General features: G+C 45.6%; 1 protein-coding gene across 2 annotated transcripts in view; it reads right to left on the reverse strand.

Moving 5' to 3' along the window:
• Syt17 (synaptotagmin 17) overlaps nucleotides 1–20,137 on the reverse strand; it is a 67,716-nt gene that overhangs the window by 22,874 nt on the left and 24,705 nt on the right. For both annotated transcript variants that reach the window (XM_005351049.2, XM_005351050.2), the window contains exons 6-7: nucleotides 6,300–6,420; nucleotides 4,162–4,317 (exon numbers count right to left, since the gene is read on the reverse strand). In XM_005351049.2, the coding sequence (XP_005351106.1) occupies nucleotides 4,162–4,317; nucleotides 6,300–6,420 (277 nt within the window). The remainder of the gene's footprint in view (nucleotides 1–4,161; nucleotides 4,318–6,299; nucleotides 6,421–20,137) is intronic.

A 20,137-nucleotide genomic window follows, 5' to 3' on the forward strand; every position in this document is an offset into this window, starting at 1 on the left:
TATTATTAATGGGATGCTGGATGTCTGTGTCCTGGGCAGGTTCTGCAGCAGGTACTCTGGGAGCCAGAGCAGGGGTTCCATATGATGCCTTACAGGCATGTGATACCATGCCCAGAGTATAGAATTATTATTATTGTTGTTGTTGTTGTTGTTGTTGTCTTCCCAAAGTGAAATTCCCCACCATTAAAAGCAGCTCCCTGTGTACCCTGCTGTCAACCCCAGAGACCCCATTCTCATAGATTTTGACTGCTCCCCATTCTGCTTGTCCTTTTTTGACTGGCACATTCTACAGCACACGATTTCATGTTGTAGCCGGCATCTGATGAGTTTCCTTTTTAGGTCTACTGGACATTTCTTGGTCTGGACAGGCCAGATTCTCTTTGCCCTCTGTCCATCACTGGACACGGGGGGTTCCCCTTCTAGCTGTTTGAAGTGCTGGGAACACAGGGACACAGACATCCGGGCCTCTGCTTTCAGTTCCTATAGATTCCCTACCCGTTTTCTACACAGAGATGTAGAATTGGTGGATGGCAATAGAGTTCTATTTCTAAGTTTGTGAAGATTAAATGGAGTCCCTTCCTTCCTCCCCTCTCCTTCCTCCCTTCCTTTTCTTTCTGATTCTCTTCCTCTCTTCCCTGCCTCTCCTAATTTTTCCTTCTTCCATCAATTCCTTCCTCTTCTTCCTCTCTATACTGTTCTTCCTCCTTCTCCCTCCCAATCACTACAGTGGCCAACTCACAGCCCCTCCTCCCGCAGAACCTTTGTGGATTTTCTAGAAAGGTCCTGAACCACGCATTTCGAGGTTGGGAAAGCAAACTTCCCTTTTCTTTTTTTCTTTTTAAACCTCAGCTGAAAAATAAAATCACCTGACTGCAGGGCAGACACATCCTCCTGCGACGAAAAGAAACTGTTCAGAGCTCCCAGCCCCGAGGCTAATAACAGGTTTCCCCTGGGAGTATCAGCAAATGCTTAAATTGCAGATCAACCTGACTTCCCCTGAGAAGTGTTTGGAAACACGGGGCTGCGCTGGAATTCAGATCTCTGGCTTGGAGGCAAGAACACTCTTTCCAAAGCAAGTCAGGAACCCGAGGAGCTGCATGGGTAGGGGTGGGGTAGGGGGAGAAGATGGGATGGGACCTCTTGTGGCTTTGCCTAGATCCAAATCCACTCATCTGCCTGCCTTTCTGCTACTGTTCCAGCCGGAGTCCTTTAGGTAAAAGGCCAGCCAGTTGTAGTTCCCACCCTCAGCTGTGACTGCACCCTAGCCTAGCTAAGCATTAGAAATAGCTGGGAGTACTTTATAATATCCCTACTGACGAAGGGGAGACAGGCTGAGAGGCCCAGTGGATGCCCCAAACAGCTCACAGTCCACCTCTATATGTTCTTTCCTATTCATACCCATGATAGAGTTTAACTTAGAAGCACAGCAGCGTAAGAGATGAACACCAGCCACTAATAAACTAGAATACTGACGTCTCTAGACTGCCCTCCAGGTCCTGTGGACATGGTCTGTGGGATTTTCCACTGAGTGTTTTTGCACGTCATTTGATGATGGCTGGCTGAAACCCTAGCAGCAAAACTGCTGAGGTGAGGACTCGTTGCCGATACCCAGCCCCAGCACTCTGCTCCAGTCTCTGGGGATCAGGCATGACCACAGGCTACATTCTCAAGCTCCCTGATGACGCTGTAAGTAGCCCTGACATCATGATGTGAGGAGCAGTGCTAACTTCCTCCAGAGTGAGTATTTGCCGCGGCACTGGCCCTGAGGAGCACGAGCCTTGGCGCTTGTATGGTTAAGCATGTTTTCTTGTGTGCCAAGAGCACAGGTCTCAGACAAGCAAGAGAGCTCAGTGGGTAAGTGCCAAGTCTGACAACTTCAGTTTGATCTCAGGACTTACATGGTGGAAGGAGAGAATGGACTCCATCAAGCTCCCCTTCACCAACACCATGATATACAAGTGTTCACACACACACACATGAATAAATAAATGCAATTAAGGGGGTGCTTTTCTGATGGAGCTGATAATGCTGCCCAATGAAAACGGTCATCTGAGAGGTGGGGCTGTGTGTGCACACTCTTGCACTTTGAAAACCTTTTTCTTACAGACTGTGTGAGATTCCAGGGGGCTTGAAACCCTCTGCAATTAAGTGCAAGCTTCTTCATAATTAATTTGTTTCCCAAGGAACCTGACACCTTCATGGATAATTTCAGAACAGCAAGCAGTAGAGTGATGGCTATAAAGAGGCCCAAGTGACCCTGAGGACCCAGATAAGATCAACTGGGTTTCTGCTCTGTCCTTAACACTTGGAAACAGTGTCTGGGCAAGGAGAACATGTTTAATACATACTCGTTGAATTCATGAATAACTTCAAAAATGTTCTTTTCCATTTATTCTTTGAAAATGTCATCAGTGTGTGTGTATGTGTGTGTGTGTGTGTGTGCGCGCGCGCGCAAGCACACGCATGTGTGTATTGGTGCATGTGTATGTGAAATCCAGAGGAGGAGGGTGAATTTCATTCACCTCCTTGAGAATCTGATGACCACTGTCAAGGAGCCCCCCCAGTACTAAGGTTACAGGTTCCTGCAGCCATGCATGGTTTTGGTACACGTGCCAGGATTTGAACCCTGTGCTACTACAGAGAGGACTTTTATCCACTGAGCCATCTCCTCAGCATTTCATACAGATTTTGGCCAGGGCAAGAGATAAGGACCTTAGACTGCATCTACACAGAAGAGTTTCTAGTTGCTCCAGAGCAGGACTCCTGGAGGGTAACGTCAGCCCAGCCAGAACCACAGAGCACATCGGAGCTCTGCCTGAGTTGGGTTTTTGTTTTGTTTTTAAGAAAAGGCCTCATGTAGCCCAGGCTGTCTACAAACTTGCTAAGTAGCTGAGGCTGACCTTGGAGTGTTGGGATTACAGGTGTGCACCACCACACCTGCTCTGTATGGTACTGGGCATTGAACTTGAGCCTCGTGTATGCTAGGCAAGTACTCTAGCTTGACCTCAACCCCAGCTCCTTGCCCAGGCTCTCAAGTGACAAGAGCTATGACATAAGGTTTGTTCATTTATTTATGCTACTAAAATTTAGGGTGATTTGTTATGCAGTAACAGATAACTAATAACCCCTAAAATTAAACACAATCATATCCCAGAAAAGCAAATTAAATTTTACTAGAGAGTAGCACATGATACCTGTACTTAAATATTATATTCTCTATGACTTTTACACCTGTCCTTTGTGAGTTAGGTGACCTCACTTTCTTCTACACACACACACTTAAATCTTTTTTTTTTTTTTTTGAGAGCTGGATTGATGGCTCAGAAGTTAAGAGCACTGTTTGCTATTCCAGAGGTCCCAGTTTCAATCCTCAGCAACCACATGGTGGCTCACAACTATCTACAATGGGATCTGATGCCCTCTTCTGGTGTGTGTATATAATAAATAAAGATATCTTTTAAAAGATTTTTTTTTTGACACAGGGTTTCTCTGTGTAGCTCTGGATTTCCTGGAACTCCCTTTGTAGACTAGGCTGGTCTTGAACTCAGAGACCAACCTGTCTCTGCTTCCAGAATACTGGGATTAAAGGTGTGAGCCAACACCCAACCTTCTCTATTTATTTAAACCCATCAACTTGAATCATCATCCCCATCATCAGTACCAACACCATCACTATCATCATCTCCATCATCAGTACCACCACCATCACTATCATCATCCCCATCATCAGTACCACCACTATCACTATCATCATCCCCATCATCAGTACCAACACCATCATCAACAAATCTGACATAATATGGATCAGATATTATTCAAGGGTCATAAATCATTTACTCGATACAGTAAACCTATAACACAAGAGCTAATATTATTCATATTTTATAGATGAAAAAACAGAGGCCCTGGGGAGCTAAGTAACTTATGTGGTAGTTTCAAGGAATCCAGCTTGAGTTAGATTTCTGACAATTACATAACAATTGTGTTTAGGGTTTATAGGTGTTGTCCAAGTTCATGGATAGGGAGTGGGTTCAAATCTAGGTAGTTGAAGGGCAGACACCAAATTCTTAGGCATAACTCTCTCTAGATGCCTTCAGTTTTTATGTAACAAGCTGAACATTCCTCACCAGGGCTTCCTTGGGGTCTAGGATGTCACCTTACCTGTGAATACTAGGCTGGCATTTTCCAGTTCTTCCTGGGGAACTTTGAAGCTGAAGGATTCGTTGTAAAAAGGGTCAATTGTGCCTCTTAAGAATGACGTCTTCTTGGTCTTCACAAGCTTGAGTCCATGTACCAGCTGGATTTTTACAAACGGGTCTGAGGATTGGATATAACATTATAGAACACTGGAGATAAGGAAACAGAATCTAGTCATCTCTCATCTCTTTAACTTCCCAGCCATCCTCTTGTTCTCCTGTTCTCCTGTCCGTCTGTCCATCCGTCCGTCTGTCCATCCATCCACCCAGTTTTTGCCTATCTCAACGAATTCATCCATCCATCTATATGAGCACTCATCTACTCTTTTGCCCATCCATTTCCCATCTATCCATCAAGTCATTAATACACTCACCATTCACCATTCTTCACCCACCCACCCATCCACCCATCCATCCATCCATCCATCCATCCATCCATCCATCCATCTGTCCATCCATCTCCATCAAAGTTATTATCTATGGAACAGAATAGCCACCCATCCCCTCCCCATCTCTATACAGTTGCAGTGCTGGGGAAAGAGCCCAGGGCACCCTGCATACTAGGCAGGGGCTCTACTACTGAGCTCTTTTTATTTTTCTATCAGTCTACCCACTGATTCATTCCTTCATCTAACCATTCATCCACTTATTAATCCAGGCATTAATCTACCCTGCTTTTTCTTAACCATTCTCCCATGCATCCGCCCATCATTTCCACAGCTGTCTTCTTATCTGCTGATTCCTTTTTCTCTTCCCTCACACATCCAGCACTCACGGAACTCCTTCCCATGTTTTAGGCATTGTGTTCACTTCACAAATGGGGAAACTGTAGATTTAAAGACAAGGGATGATTTTCTCAAGATCTAGCTGGTGGAGGCAGAACCGGGTTGGAGGCTACCCAAAGCAGAAAACCATTCGCAGGGTGGTGGGCTCACAGCTTATACACAGGAGAAGAACAAAGGTAGAACTAGAATTGCCATGCTTTGGTCATTTTAGTTTAGAAAGGCATGTGCACAGGTGACTGAAGTTAATGTTTCTATAAGCAAGCCAGTGAGATAAACACTATCATTGTACAGTTTTCTAGACAATGAAGCTGAGATATACAAAGGTTAAGTAACTTCTCCATGCCAACTTTGCAAGCTGCACAGACACATTTTATGTCAGGCAGTTTGACTTCCTTCTGAAGAGCATCCTGCCTCTCCATTGTGGTGAGTTGGAATGCTCCAGCCACGGCAGTGCTCCCCCAGCCACGGCAGTGCTCCCCCAGCCACAGAAGTGCTCCTCCAGCCACAGAAGTGCTCCTCCAGCCACAGAAGTGCTCCTCCAGCCACAGAAGTGCTCCTTCAGCCCTCTTGAAGTCTCTACTTTCTAGTGTGGCTTTCCAGACTACAAGGTGCAATCTAGGTTCAGCTGTCATCTCACTGTAAAGAACTTCCTTTGGCTATTGGATCTGAGCTGAAGCGAGGAAGCCCAGGATGGTTTCAGTTACAATAGCATCCTCGGCTGTCACCGAAGAAGATGGAATGGAATCTGGGCTTTTTGTTAAATGTGTTTGAACCAGTTTTTGCTAGAAAGTAGATATCACAATAGCTCTTTCAGAGCTGGGATTTATAAAGAATTATGGTACGCAGGAAACGAGCTGCAAAACCCTGCCTCAGGCTGGGCCCACCTTCCTTGATCAGAGTGCCAAGTCACTTGTGCACTTCCGCAGCCTAGAGCATGGCATCTGAATTACAGGCATAGGACGTGGAAAAAGCAAATTGCTTCTCAGTGGCTCCCAAGTTCAAAGGGAAGATGGATTTCAGAAGTTATCATACTCGGTCATGTGTGTGATAGGGCTCCCACAATGAACTGTTTCATCCTAAGACATAGCTGATCACTTATTTTTTTTCTTTTTGAATGAGTATTCTAGTTCTAGATGCTGTCCGCCCTTATATGGACACCCTTAAGCTGTGCACCATCGATAGCATCCAGGACACACACACGCACATGCGCACGCATGTGTGTGCAAGCACACACACACACACACACACACACACACTGGGTCCCTCAAACAACAGAGAACCCCTTAGAGATGTGGAGGATGATGGGATTGTGACATACCTGAACCCTGGCTCACGTCGGTCTGCAGGAGCTGCTTGGCTCGAATGATGTCCACATTCAGTCTCCCAGCACTTGGTAGGTAGTTTAGAGACAGAAGCAGCTCCCCCAGCTCCACTTCGTTCTGCAGGAAAGAGAATCATCAGACGGTCGCTTTGTCAGTCCTCCTCCTTTGTGTCCCCTGTACGGTGGCTGCGGGTGGGTCAGTTGACAACGGGTGCTTCTTTCTTGGACTTTTTTCTTTTGTACGCGTGTGTGCATGCATGGACATGGGGGAACAACACCTTTATGTGCACGTGTGTAAGTTTGCATGAAAGCAAAAAGACAGACAAATGTGTCATCCTCATGAAAGCATCCACCTCTTCTGAGACAGGATCTTATCGGTCTGGAGCTCGTCAACTAGGCTAGACTGGCTGGCCAGTGAGCCCCAGGATCCTCCTGTCTCTGCCTCCCCAATGTTGAGATTACAGGCATGTGCTACCATGCCCAGAATTTTTATGGGGGTTGAACTCGGATCGTCAGGAATACAAGCGCTTCATCGACTAAGCCATGGTTTGACTTCTTTTAGTTTCTGTATCCAATTATTTTCTTGTCTATCCCAAAAAGTGTTGCCTGCTCTTAGGACATTTAACAGCAACAATAACAACCACTGTCACAACAACAGAAGTGACGGCCAAGGACGGTGCTAAGTGCTTCACATGGAACAGCCAGTTTAGTCTTCATGATGAATCCCAGAGGCAACAGCATTCGTTTAGTAGGTGGTGAAAATGAGGCTCAGCCCAAAGTCACATGGCTGGGAAGATGTAGTTTAGACAAGACAAATTATGGAAGGCTTTTTACATAGCAGAGAGCTACCTGAGAAAGATATCGTTCTTAACCTGTAGCTAACAACAGAGTCCACCCCTTACCACAACTGTGCTCAGCACATTGCCTCTCCTACCAAAGAACATACTCTCCCTCTATGTCAGGGCTATCTCTGGGCTATGAAAAGTTTACACAAGTACCCAGGATGGATGGCTCTATGCTGCCTAGAAAATAGGAGTCCTTATTTTCATGCCTCTATTTGAAAAAATTGTAAAAAAAACGTCCGCCACTTCAGAGTAGAGAGTCATTCCCCATGTACCCACTGCCCACCTTCAGTAATTATAAACTTTTACCAAATGGTGCTTTATCTATACTTGCCTCTATTCACAATAAAATTAGCTAAATGTTTTAAATTAAATCTCAAGTAGGATATAATTTATCCTGTTTAACCCCCAAAAGCATCGCTAGGTGATCACGGCACTAAAATAAGTATTCTTAGTACTGTCAGCTTCCAGGCATATTAGGAGTCAAAAACGTCCAAGGAATCTCAATCTATACCATATCTCAGATTCAGGGTTTACCTCGTAATCAATCTAGATGTCGACATCTTCATTCAACCCCATGTGATTCTGGAGTAACTCCTAGACATACACCTTTTTATTAATAATATTTCAGAATGTGTCTCTAAAGATGTCTCATCCATCCCCCTGACCATCCAGCTACCTACTTATGCATGCATGCATGCATGCATCCTCCCACTCACCTACTCATGCATACATGCATGCCTGCATCCATCCAAGTCCTCTACCCCTTTCAGCAAACTGATTGCAAGTGGCAATTCTAAAACAATATTTATCACAAAAAGACTTCTATATGGCCTGGACATGGTGGTGTGTGCCTTTAATGGCAGAATGTGAGAGGCAGAGGCAGGCAGATCTCGATGAGTTTGAGGCCAAGTTGATCTACATAGGAAGTTCCAGGCCAGCCAGGGCTACACACTGAAACCCTGTCTCAAACACAAAACAACAAAACCAGATTCCTGGCTGGATCAAGTTAACCCATAAACAAGAAACCACCTCACACTTAACTACAGATTTCAAACTTGTAGTCCATGGGTGTATTTTGTTTGGCTCATATCATATTCAAGCAGACAGTTACTAATCATTATGTACTTTTAAAGAGAAAACTAGTTCACATTTAAAAAAATTGCTTTGCTTGAAAAACAGGAAGGTCTGCTGGTGCCGGGCCCAAGTGCCCACTTGGCAACTGATGAAGGTTCTTTGCTTGGACAGACTTTATCCTGGGCCCATCTGGGCACTTACTGTGGGAAGCCAGTTTTTACCCAAGTCCTGCTCACTTCACTTACCAAGAGCCCCTCCCTTACTTTTTCATTATATTTTATTTTATTTATGTAGTAGTTTGTGGGGGTACCCTTCCCCACTGAGCACTCTTGCTGGCCCCAAACCCTTGCTGTCAATATCTGAGTTGTCACTGTCTCAGGTTCCTCCTCTCCCACCATCCCAGTCGCCTAGCCTGTCTTCAGCAAGGCTGATTTAGACAGAGCCCCTCTTCCTTCGGAGTCACCCTCCCTCAGTAATATTCCAGGTAAGGACTGAGCCCAAGCTCTGCCCCTCTACAAAGTCTCATTGCTATGCTCCCGATGCCGTCAGGATGTCCTGACTAAGCCTGATTGAGTGCTTGTTTTTTCTTTTGGTTTTTCGAGATAGGGTTTCTCTGTAGCATTGTTTGGAGCCTGCCCTGAAACTTGCTCTTGTAGACCAGGCTGGCCTTGAACTCACAGTAATCCGCCTGCCTCTGCTTCCCAAGTGCTGGGATTAAGAGAGTGCGCCACCACCGCCCAGCCTGACTGAGTGCTTTAAAGTGCCATTTGGGGGCTGGAAAGACGTTTCTGTCGATAAAGCATCTCTGCACCAGCCTGTGGATATGTGCTTAGATACCCAGCACCCACATGAAGTCTGGGTGTGGTGGTACACAGCCACTCCAGTGCTAGGGGCTGGGGGAGCGCAGAGACAGGAGGCTCCCTGGAGCTCCCTGGCAGACAGGTCACCCTAGCTGAACTCATGAGTTCTAGGTTCAGAGAGAGGTCCTGTCTAAAAAATAAGGTAGAGAGTGAATGAAAAAAATATTTAATATATACCCATGCAAACATGTACATCTTCACAGAAACACACACACATGCATGTACATAAAACACATACACACACATCTACACAAATATGTACACATACAAACATGTACATCACAATCATATATATACTCGTCACACATGTACACATCCACACCAACATGTACACACCCACAAATATATACACACAAACATGTACACACCCATGTATACAAAAATATGTACATATACAAACATGCATACCTACAAACATGTACACATGTACACAAACGTATACACCCACAAACATGCAAACTGCACATACATACATGTGTAACCATCAACATGTACACACATATACACACTTACAAAAACATGTATACAATGCACACACACAAATATATGCAGACACATGCATACAACATAAACATGCATACACCCATATACACACAGATATGTACACATATAAACATGCAGACCCACAAACATGTGTATACCTACACAAGTATGTAAATACACACAAACACAAAATATACACATATAAACATTCATACCACACACAAATACATATACATACACACATGCTTTCCCATAAAAATACACACAAGCATGTACACATATACATACACACAGCATATACACACCTACAAACAAGCACATACCCACACAAACATGTACACCCACAAATGTGTGCACCCACTTGTATGTATGTGCACGCACACACACATACACACAGTCTCTGATGGAACTGGAGATGTAGTTTAGTGGTAGAGCATTTGCCTAGCAAATATAAGGGTTTGACCTCAGGACTGGGAAAAAACTGCCATTGGGTATTTTTTTTCTTAACACCCCCACTACCAGTTTGGTGAGCCCTGCCCTTGTCAGGTTGTGTCCCCCGGTTATCTTTGCCTTTCCAGGTTTCTCTTACCCTGGCCTGGTTGGTCAGATTATCAAGACAGGAAATCTGAACTGGGTACCCTGGGTCAGAAGAAAAGCCCAGGGCCCTTGACATAGTTGCTCGTGGCCTCCTGCTGGTCCTTAGGGGCCTGGAGGGTGCAGCATCCTTAGCATCTGACCCCACAGGTGCATCTGTCTTCCTGTCAGTAAGGCCGAGGTTCCACAGGAGCCAGGCCAAGGGAAGCCATCTAGGTCCTCATGAATTTTCCTCTTCCCAGGTTTAAAACCCCAAGCAACACCTCCCTCATTCCTTCTAAAACCTACAAGCTTCTCAGCTCACGATGCCTTCTATGTGGACTGGGTGGTTCTGGGAGGGATTAATAGCTCAGTCAGTCAAGCTGCCTAAACATGAAAGAAGAAGCTTGGTGTGTTTAAAGAACAAAATGAAGGCTGGGGTGTGACATAGCCAGATTCTAGAGACATCCATGTGAGCCATGGCAAGCTGCTCAGTGGCTGTCCCCATGGGAGCCTGGCTCAGCCTTGGCCATTCTTATATGAAGTGGGAAGGGATAGGAGGCCACTGCCTGAATCCTCAGTACCCAGGAACCTCTCAAGACCTTTCTTCAAGAGGCCTTCAGGAGACCACCTTCAAGAGGCCTGCTGATTCCCTCATCCGGGACACCAACTGGACCTTCTGAGGCAGCTTCCTGGACTCATCCCCTTTCTGGTGGTTTCTTGTCTTAAATAAAGCAAAGCTCTTTTATCCTCTTGCTTGTGTAGGCTCTAAGCTTACTGTTCCCTCTTCTTCCCAGGTTCACCCCCACACCAATACCACAGCATCCACTCCTGTCCTTCCGGGGAAGTATGCGCATCGATCCAGCTGCTCTGCTGCTTGCTCATCACAGGAGTGATCAGTGTGCCGCCTGGGGGGCAGTTAGCGAGAACTAAAGAGCAGGCCAACTGAACAGCAGGCTTGATGATTCATTTAACAAGCTTCATTCAATAGTTCCTGGATCTCCGCCCAGGGGGTGTCATGGTCGTGACCACCACAGCAAGCTGTCAGTAAGACAGCAGCACAGGCCAGGCCCCGTCCCGTGTGTGGCTGTAATTCTGTCCTTCCAGCAACTCCAGAGGCCCCCGCGTTTTAAATGAAAGAATCCATTGGAACCATGCAGTTCAGGTTAGGGATGACAGGCAGGGTGCAAGCTCAGCTCCTGGCTTTAATCTCGCATGATTTTCTTGACAGTTAAGGGGTAATAATAGACATTCATCAAGCCAAACATAGTCTACTGGGGGATAATAGGGGAAAAACATGTCACAGCCCCAGGGAATGCATGTCTACCTACATGGCTACCGTCAAGATGAATAAATGGATCTACAGAGCAGAAAACACGAGGAGAGGCAGCTCAGAAGCCACAAGGCAGAAGGACAGAACTAACGTCTGCAAGTTGTCTGCTACACAGATGAACTTGGAAAACATGCTTGACACAAAAAAATCATGTGCTTTATGATCCTGTGAACATACAGAACATCCAAACTGTGGTGGTTAACCTTGACGGTCCACTTGAGGGTGTTTAAAGTCGCCTATGAGCTACAGTCCTAGGTGTGTCTGTGGGGATGTTTACCTGAGTAGGGAAGACCCACCCTGAATACGGGGTGCACCATTCCATGGGCTGGGGTCCCAGACTGAATACACAGAAACAGGATGCAGCATGCTGAGGACCAAAATTCATTGTGTTCCTCCCTGAATACAGATGCAACGTGACCAGCTGCCTCTCTCCCCTGCCATCACGCCTTTCCTCCATGATGGTCTGAGAGCTCAAGCGATGAGCCTAACAACCCTTCCTTCCTTAGGCTCTTTGCAGGAATCTGGGTATAGAGAGCACAGGGACGCTTTCCAGGCTCTGAAAGAGCGGGAATGCAGGGCGACCTTGTCAGGGATACAAAGCCTTGTCTGAGTGACGGAATGTTCTGGAATTAGGTAGAAATTATGGTTGTACTCCACTGAGAGTACCAATGCCAGTAACTATAGACTTTAAAATGGCCACATTTATATGATGTGATCTTAACCTCCATTTAAATGGGTGTCATAAGGCCTGTGGCACACTAGAGAGCTTGAAGTTTGATCCACACTCAACTCAGCAGGATGTGGCCACCAAAGCTTCCTGGAGAAGGATGAACTGGGGACAGGTCTTAAAATGGAGGTAGGATTTTGTTTAGCTTATCCTGTTGTAGAAAAACATTTCAGAATTTTTCTTTATCATTAATTTCCACAGGGCAGGGAACCCTGACTGCTCTTCCGGCTGATGAGGGAGGGAGTAGCGGGGAGGAGGCAGAAATCTTTAATAAATAAATTTTAAAAAAAGAAAAAAAAAAGAAAGAAAGAAAAACATTTCAGGGAAGTTGCCTCCCAAACACAGATAGATAGAACCCTGGGGGTCCTTTGCTTGAGTTCCATTGCCCTTTCATGCTCAGGTCTTGAATTCTTGAGATTTGTAACACAAAGTTCCAAATAACTTGTTACTAATAATAAAGTAGCAGAGACAGTCAGTAGCTTAGATTTTAAAAAATAAATTAAGACCTTCCTTTATAAATAACCTCACCCCAGGCGATTTCAAGTTGTTATTGTTGGGTTGGTCAGCGGGAAAGATAAGGATGTCTTCCCACGCAGGCAGAACAGGTGTGTGCTGTGGACCCCTGCAGAAGCAGGTGGGACCCATCTCTATTTCAAACAAGAAAGATGCGTATCTTAGGGGCAAGAGTATGATACGTCACAAATAACTCCAAAGGAAGTGTTGAGACATTAGAAAGCTGGGGCCTGGGGGAGATGGGGAGATGGTTTGCTGCCCAGGCATAAGGACTTGAGTTCAAAACCCCAGCATTCATGTAATAAAAAGATAGATATGGCCACATACCTGTCCGTGACTCCAGTGCTGTGTGTGGGGTTAATGGGGAGAGAAAGGAGGGCTGGGACTTGGTGGCTACCAGCCCAGCTCCAGGTTCGGTGAGAGACCCTGTCTCAAGGGAACGAGGCCAAGAGTGATGAACAGGACACCGGATGCCTTATTCCATGTGCATGTGTCCACACAGACATGTGCATACACATACTCCATACACGCTCATACATGCAGAGAGAAAAACACAGGCAGACACAGATAGACACACATGCACGCACACACACAACGAACAAAGGAAAACTTAAGGTGCAGGGGTCCTGCAGTTTCCAGGGAACTTAAGGTGCAGGGGTCCTGCAGTTTCCAGGGAATCTCAAATGTCACCTTCTCATCTAAGCTTTCCCATCGAATTAAAGTCAGCCTGGTCCCTCTATCGCGCAGCCTTGTTTTATAGCCTGTGTGGCACTCTGTCCTTACCAGATGTCTTCGTGTTCCCCATAAAGGACAGCACAACGCCACCTGTTCACTCCTATATAGAACAGAAATGTCCAATCTTTTGAAACAATGCCATTTCCAAATGAGTCAGGCCACATTCATAGCTACCCTGGGACACACATGGCACGCTAAGGGTAGTCTCTAACTTACAATGATTCAACTTGGAATTTCTTCCACGTCTTCTTTGAATTGAGAATTTTGGTCATCGCCTGAGCTGGGGCTATGTGAGCTTTCTCTCTTGCAATGTTGTGTGAACAGTGAATACAGCTTCCACCAGCCACAAAAGGACACAGCTGTGCTGTGCTACTAAACTATGACGTTTGGAAGGTTAGGTGGCATTTCTGTCATTCTAACTAAATGCCTGAGACAATCAACTTACAAAGAGAAAAGGTTTATGGGGGTTTCAACCCACCATAGGCTGATCCTTTGCTCCGGGCCTGTGGTGAGGCAGCATATCAGAGTCGCAGCTCATAGTGGAACAAAACCACTTACATCGCAGCTGGTGGAACAGAAATGTATTAGGGAATTGCCGTGTGTTGTTCAAACTCACTGAGAAGCTTGTTCTGGAAGCTGGCACCTTCTCCCCTCTGTTTCAGATCAAACCATGTTGGTCTTAAGTGTCCTCCAAAGATCCCTGTCTTGGAGCACTCTGCCCCCTAAATCTTTAAGATGGAGGAAAGAGAACAGCAACCAGTATAGGGGCTGAAAACACTGTGCCTTTGAGAGCAGTGAAATACAAACCATCCCCAACAGAGGTCACTATTCATCCCAGAGCACAAAAATGTCTGCGGTGGGAATGGGAGCCAGAAGCAGGACCACAGAGGGGCTGTGTTGGGAGCTTGTGAGCCTTGATGGTGTGTCCCTGTTTGTTCTCTCAGACCTCCATCAGATGACATAAGCATTGACCTATAGCTTCTGCCTACCTGCTACTTGCTGCCCTTATGCCTTCGACGTGCTTAATAAACACACTCATTTGAAACCCCAAGCACAGCTACCATAGATCTGCCATAGGTCCTTCTCTGGACCACACAGAACAGCTGGAATGCAAAGGAGAGGAGGAGAAAAGGTCCAGGGTCTTTTCGATGGCAGATCTCCACTAGCCTAGTGGCCTAAAGTCATCCTACTATGTCCCATCTTAAAGGCCCTAACACCTCCCAGTAGCACCCCAATGAGGATCACACCTTCACCACAGCAGAGTCAATGACCGTGCAGGCTGCAGCAGGCAGGTGAGATAGGTTTTCAGCTTCTGATATTTCTAATTCCTGGTGGATCTGTGGGAATGTGACTGCACTGTAAGCTAAGCAATACTCATGGCACCAGACACCACTCCAGTCTGGGGGATCCTGAGAACAAGCTACGCAGGCCCCCCACTGTCACATCTCAGATCCAGAGAGGTCACGACACTGTTGCCACCTGTTCTTTCCAGCCTTAGGAGCTGGAAGCTGAGATGAAGGAGGAACTGAGCGAGGGAATCATTTCTCTCTTTTCCCTTTTAGGGGAGATGTCACAAATAAACAAGCCTCATTTCCTTTTTTATAAAAGCCCGATGAGCTTAATTGAGTAGTGCCACGTGGGGTGGGCTAGGGAGACCCAAAATAGACCGTCTGTAAATTACTCAAGCAAATCCAGAGCCCCCTCTGCCAGCTCCCTGGCAGCCCTGCTTGTGCAAATGCTGTAGCTCTCCACCCAGGCCGAAAGGAAAAAAAAGAAAAAAGAAAACGCAAATCCTCTCCTGCAGCCTTTGAATACAGTCAAGCTCTAATCAATAAAAAGAAAATCAAAGAAAAGCATCTGGGACAAAGGACATTTTCCGGGGAAACAAGAGGCGGGCTCTCTCCTCACAGGCTGTCTTTGAAGTGCTTCTAAATGCTCCTTCTGCTCATGCTCACCTCGCTAAGGCTTCACAAGTGTGCACACACTTTTAATGGGGCCCCGAACACAGCTGCTCTGCAGGCCCCCTCGGCTTTTATTCTGACCTCCCCGGAGAAATCTTTGTTTCCTAATTTACTGTAAAAAGCAACCTTTCTAAAGAAAATGATTTCTAAAAAAGCAAAATCCATTTTACATAAAAATACATTTTTGTAACTATAAGATACATTTTTAAAAACCCAGCATTTTACACCCTTCATCAATGTGCCCTTTATTCCTCCCGCCTCCGTCAACACACCTGCATGTATTTACACAGTCACCCTGAGGACACAAGCCGATTCCGAAATTTTCTTGTAGTAAACTTTAAACACATATTTTCCATGTAATGACCTAGCTGTACATCAGCCTTAATCTAACAGTGTAGTCTGATACCTAGGTTGTATGTGGTATGTGTATGTGTTCATTCACATGTGTATACAGAGCGCGTGCATGCCCGTGCCCGTGTGTGTGTGTGTGTGTGTGTGTGTATGTGTGTGTGTGTGTATGTGTGTGTATGTGTGTGTGTGTGCGTGTGCGTGCGTGTGTGTAGGCCAGAGGATGACATAGGGAGTCTTCCTCTGCCCTTCTTCACATTATTCATTGAGGATGATCTCTTGATAAAACCCACAGCTCACAGGTACAGCTGATCTTGCTAGCTGGCTTGCCCTGGGGATCCACTGTCTCGAGTCAGTGCAATGTAGTTACAGGTGCACTGCCGTGCCCACTGGGCATTAACATGGGTCCTAGGGATCTAATCATGCTTGTGTGGTGATAAATGTTCCCAGGCCCCCGGCCCCATCCAGTTGTTTGTAATGACCTCAATGGAATAGTTAGGATTTATTTTTTAATGATTGTATCCCATAAAAACCTGAAGTAAGATAGTTGGCTCAAGAAACAGTAAGGTAGTTTTTTTTGTTTGTTTGTTTGTTTGTTTTTTCAAGACAGGGTTTCTCTGTGGTTTTGGAGCCTGTCCTGGAACTAGCTCTTGTAGACCAGGCTGGTCTCGAACTCACAGACATCCGCCTGCCTCTGCCTCCCAAGTGCTGGGATTAAAGGCGTGTGCCACCACCGCCCGGCAGTAAGGTAGTTTTTGACATTTACTATGAACTGGAGGATTGATTGCCGAAAGGGGTAAGCTAACTTTCTGGCCTCCAGCGTACAAGATGTGAATCTATGTGTCCAGCAGATACTAGAGAAGGGTGTTAATGCTTTAACAAATGGTTGCAAGATCATGGCGACTTCTAACATGACTGTCGCATTTCTCCAATTGACTATTGTCATGACTTGGATCTGAAACATCCCCTACAGGCTTGTGTGTCTGAATACTGGTCCAGCTCTCAGGGCTGTTTGGAAAGACTATGGAATCTTTGGGACAAGGGGATTAGCTGGTGGAAGCAGTTCACTGCGGTAGGCCTTGAAGGTTTTATCTGCTTCTGGTGCCAGGGTAAGGAGTGATGTGACCAGCTGCAAGCACTGACCACCATGGACCAAGATGTTCCAGCCACCACACTGTCCCTGCCATGATAGTCTACACATCTGAACTGTGAGCCAAAAGAAACCTTCTAAGTTCCGTGTTTTGTCACAGCGACAAGGAAATTAGCGGACAGAACTATCTAGTCATGTGTCAATTTAATGTGCACTGGTTCCCTCTATCACACACGTCTGGGGGATATGGTCCAACTTTCAGTGGGTACCCGAAAGCACAGGTAACAGTGAAGCCAATACCTGCCACAATTTCTCTATACATGCTTACCTCAGGAAAGCTAAATTTACAAGTTAGGCACAGTAAGAAACCAACACTATAATTTTCCACGTATAGACTTAGACCGTGTTTGGCCCTGGTAAGTGAAACTATAGAAAGCAAACCCATGCACGGGAGAGGAATCCCCTCTTTCCTCTGTTCAGAACCACTGGCTTCTGACTTTCCATTAAGGCCAACGTCTTCTCCACGCCCACAATGCGGGTGACGATACAATGGGCTGGATTTTTTTGCCACTGTCAAGCTTGTCATCATTCTTGCCCAGTGAGGTATTAGTAACTTTATACCTGGCCAAAGCAATTTCAGAGGTTTATTCCAGCTTACAGTTCCAAGGGGACACAGTCTGCCAGCAGGGAAGGCAAGGCAGCAGGAACATGAAGCTGATGATCACATTGTAACACCTAAGAAATGGAATAACACCAGGGGTGGGGCTCCAGTTGGGAAAATGGGACAGAGCTCAGCACAGAAGGAGAAGGGTGGACAAGTCACGCTGAAGTTGCTGAATAAAGACTCACAGAATCACATTATTTTATATTTACTTAAAATGACACACAATGCATGTTAGTATGTATGTATGTACAAACATATACATTAAGGCACACATACATATGATATATCACATATATCTTACATAAATATGTTTAAAGTATATATTTTATATATGTGCATAAGTATATTCATATATATATTTATATATATTTATGGAAGTTAAGACATTTGAGCTGACAAAGTTCCCCGTAAGAACCACAGTCTAACAAAATCCCTAGTATGACACAAACAGGGTACAACCTTTCAAAGGTTGCTCACGGTAATCCAAGAGATCCCCTCCCCCCCAAAAATAGAGATTTTCAATGTAGCCCCTGGTTGCCTCTCAGGGGTTGAAGGTCAGCCCCTACTGCTGAAGACACCACACCCTTAGGACATAAGGCTCTGATGACTGGAGCTCGATCAGACCTGAAAGACTTTTCCTGCAGCCTAGCTTCCAAGGTTCCAGAAAACAGTAGCCAAGCTGCCAAGGGAGGGAGGCAATGAAACAGTCCTACCCGCTGCAGCATCTATGAACCTCCACAAGTACTAGAGTGGTAAGATATGAATAAAGGTGCAGAGAGTGGCACTCCCACGTCAGTGGGCACCAACAGCTGTCTAACTGGACCCAATGCCCACTCAACAGGAGGGAAATCATCCCAGGTACTGGAAACCTAGCCAGCTTTCTGGGGCTAGTGAGGAAACAGGCCATAGAAAAAGAGTCTGCTCTTGAAATTTTGCTAGACCAACATAATTCCTTACTGCGTTCTAAATCTTAGACACACCCACAGAAAATATAGGTATAGTCTGCCTCTAGGCAGACAGTGTAAGTATCGATCTGCTGGCAGATGGAGGCCTTCATAGAAAACCACACTGGACACAAGGCAGAGATGAACACATCATGGAAGCCCACACCAGGGGTTCCATCTACACCACCACAGCTCCTGCATCTGTGGCTCAGGAAACACTGAGCAAGGCGAGGTGGGACGATTGTAGGAGACATAATATCAGGAAGTCTGCTGTGAGACAGTCTCTCCTCGAAACGGCAGCATAAACAGGACCTGAACAATCGCAATATCAATGGGCTCGTTAATGTGGGAGGGGGTAATTTCATCCCACCCTAGACAAAGGACTATTGATTGCTGAGAGAAGGAGAATTAGCCTCTCCCAGGGATGAGGCCCCTTAATGGTTGTCCAATTCGGAGCTATCAGCCTGGAAGTCATACACACACCACCAACAAAAATGGAAATCAGCACGTCATGTGTGTATGTGTGTGTGCACATGTGAATGTGTACATGCATGCACATACATTTATCTATTTACATGCATGTGAGCAATATAACCAAAGAAAAAGAGCCTACCGACTTGAGAGGGGTGCATGGGAGCCATTTGAGGGAGGACATCTGAGGGAGGTGGGGATGGATGGAGAAAAGACAGAAGTGAGGGCCTACTTGAGTGATGTGTTTCTTCCAGCAAGGTCTCTCCTCCTAGAAGTTCCACAACTTTCCCAAGCAGCACCACCAGCTGAGGACCCAGTTTTCCCCCAGTGAGCATTCTGGGGACATCACATACTCAAAACATAGCAGGTGAGTGACTGATCAAGGAATTTAGTTTGGGTTTTCCTGACTGCTGACGAGAGCTGGTATTTGTTCAGGGTTATCAGCTGTTTATACACCATTGTCTGTGAAAATCCTGTCCGATTCATTTTGCTCATTTTTTTTCATTTTAGACATTATTCTTTTCTTACTAACAAAAGGACCTTCAATATCGCAGATATTAATCATTCAACAATTACATGTTGCTGGGGTTATGTTCCCTCCCAAACATATTTGCCATGTTCAATTTCAACTCCAAAGCGTGTTAGAAAGACCTTATTTTTAAACAGTTTTGTAACAGGTAGTTAGTCAAGACAAAGCTACTCTGGAGAAGAGGGACCCTGATCCAATATGACTGATGTCACTATAAAGGAGAAACAGATTTGAACACAGAGACAACACACACAGATGATGGTAGTCACCTGTAAGACAAAGGATGGACAGAAAACCATGGGAAATTAAGAGAAGCTTGGAGCAGACCTTTCCTGTGTGCCTTCCTGGGGCACATGGCTCAAGCAGTACCTTCCAGAATTATGGGAACAGCTAGCCTCTCTTGTTCGAGCCACCAGAGTGTGGTTCTTAGTTATATCAGCGCTGGCAAACCAACATGTTTGTATAAACCTATTCCAGCTCACCTTTGGTGTCCATTATCCGAGCTTCTGGTCAGTAACCACCAATCTGACATGGTAAATGGACTCATTTTCTCCCTTTATGGATTGTAATTTATTTTTAGCCATTTAAAAAGATGCTTAGCTGTGACTAAACTATGAAGATATTCTTTATTTCCTTCTAAGATGGACTTCCAAATGCAAGATCTTGACTATGTGGGCTTCTTTTG

This window comes from Microtus ochrogaster, chromosome 8, assembly GCF_000317375.1.
Source record: "Microtus ochrogaster isolate Prairie Vole_2 chromosome 8, MicOch1.0, whole genome shotgun sequence".
Lineage (NCBI taxonomy): Eukaryota > Metazoa > Chordata > Mammalia > Rodentia > Cricetidae > Microtus > Microtus ochrogaster.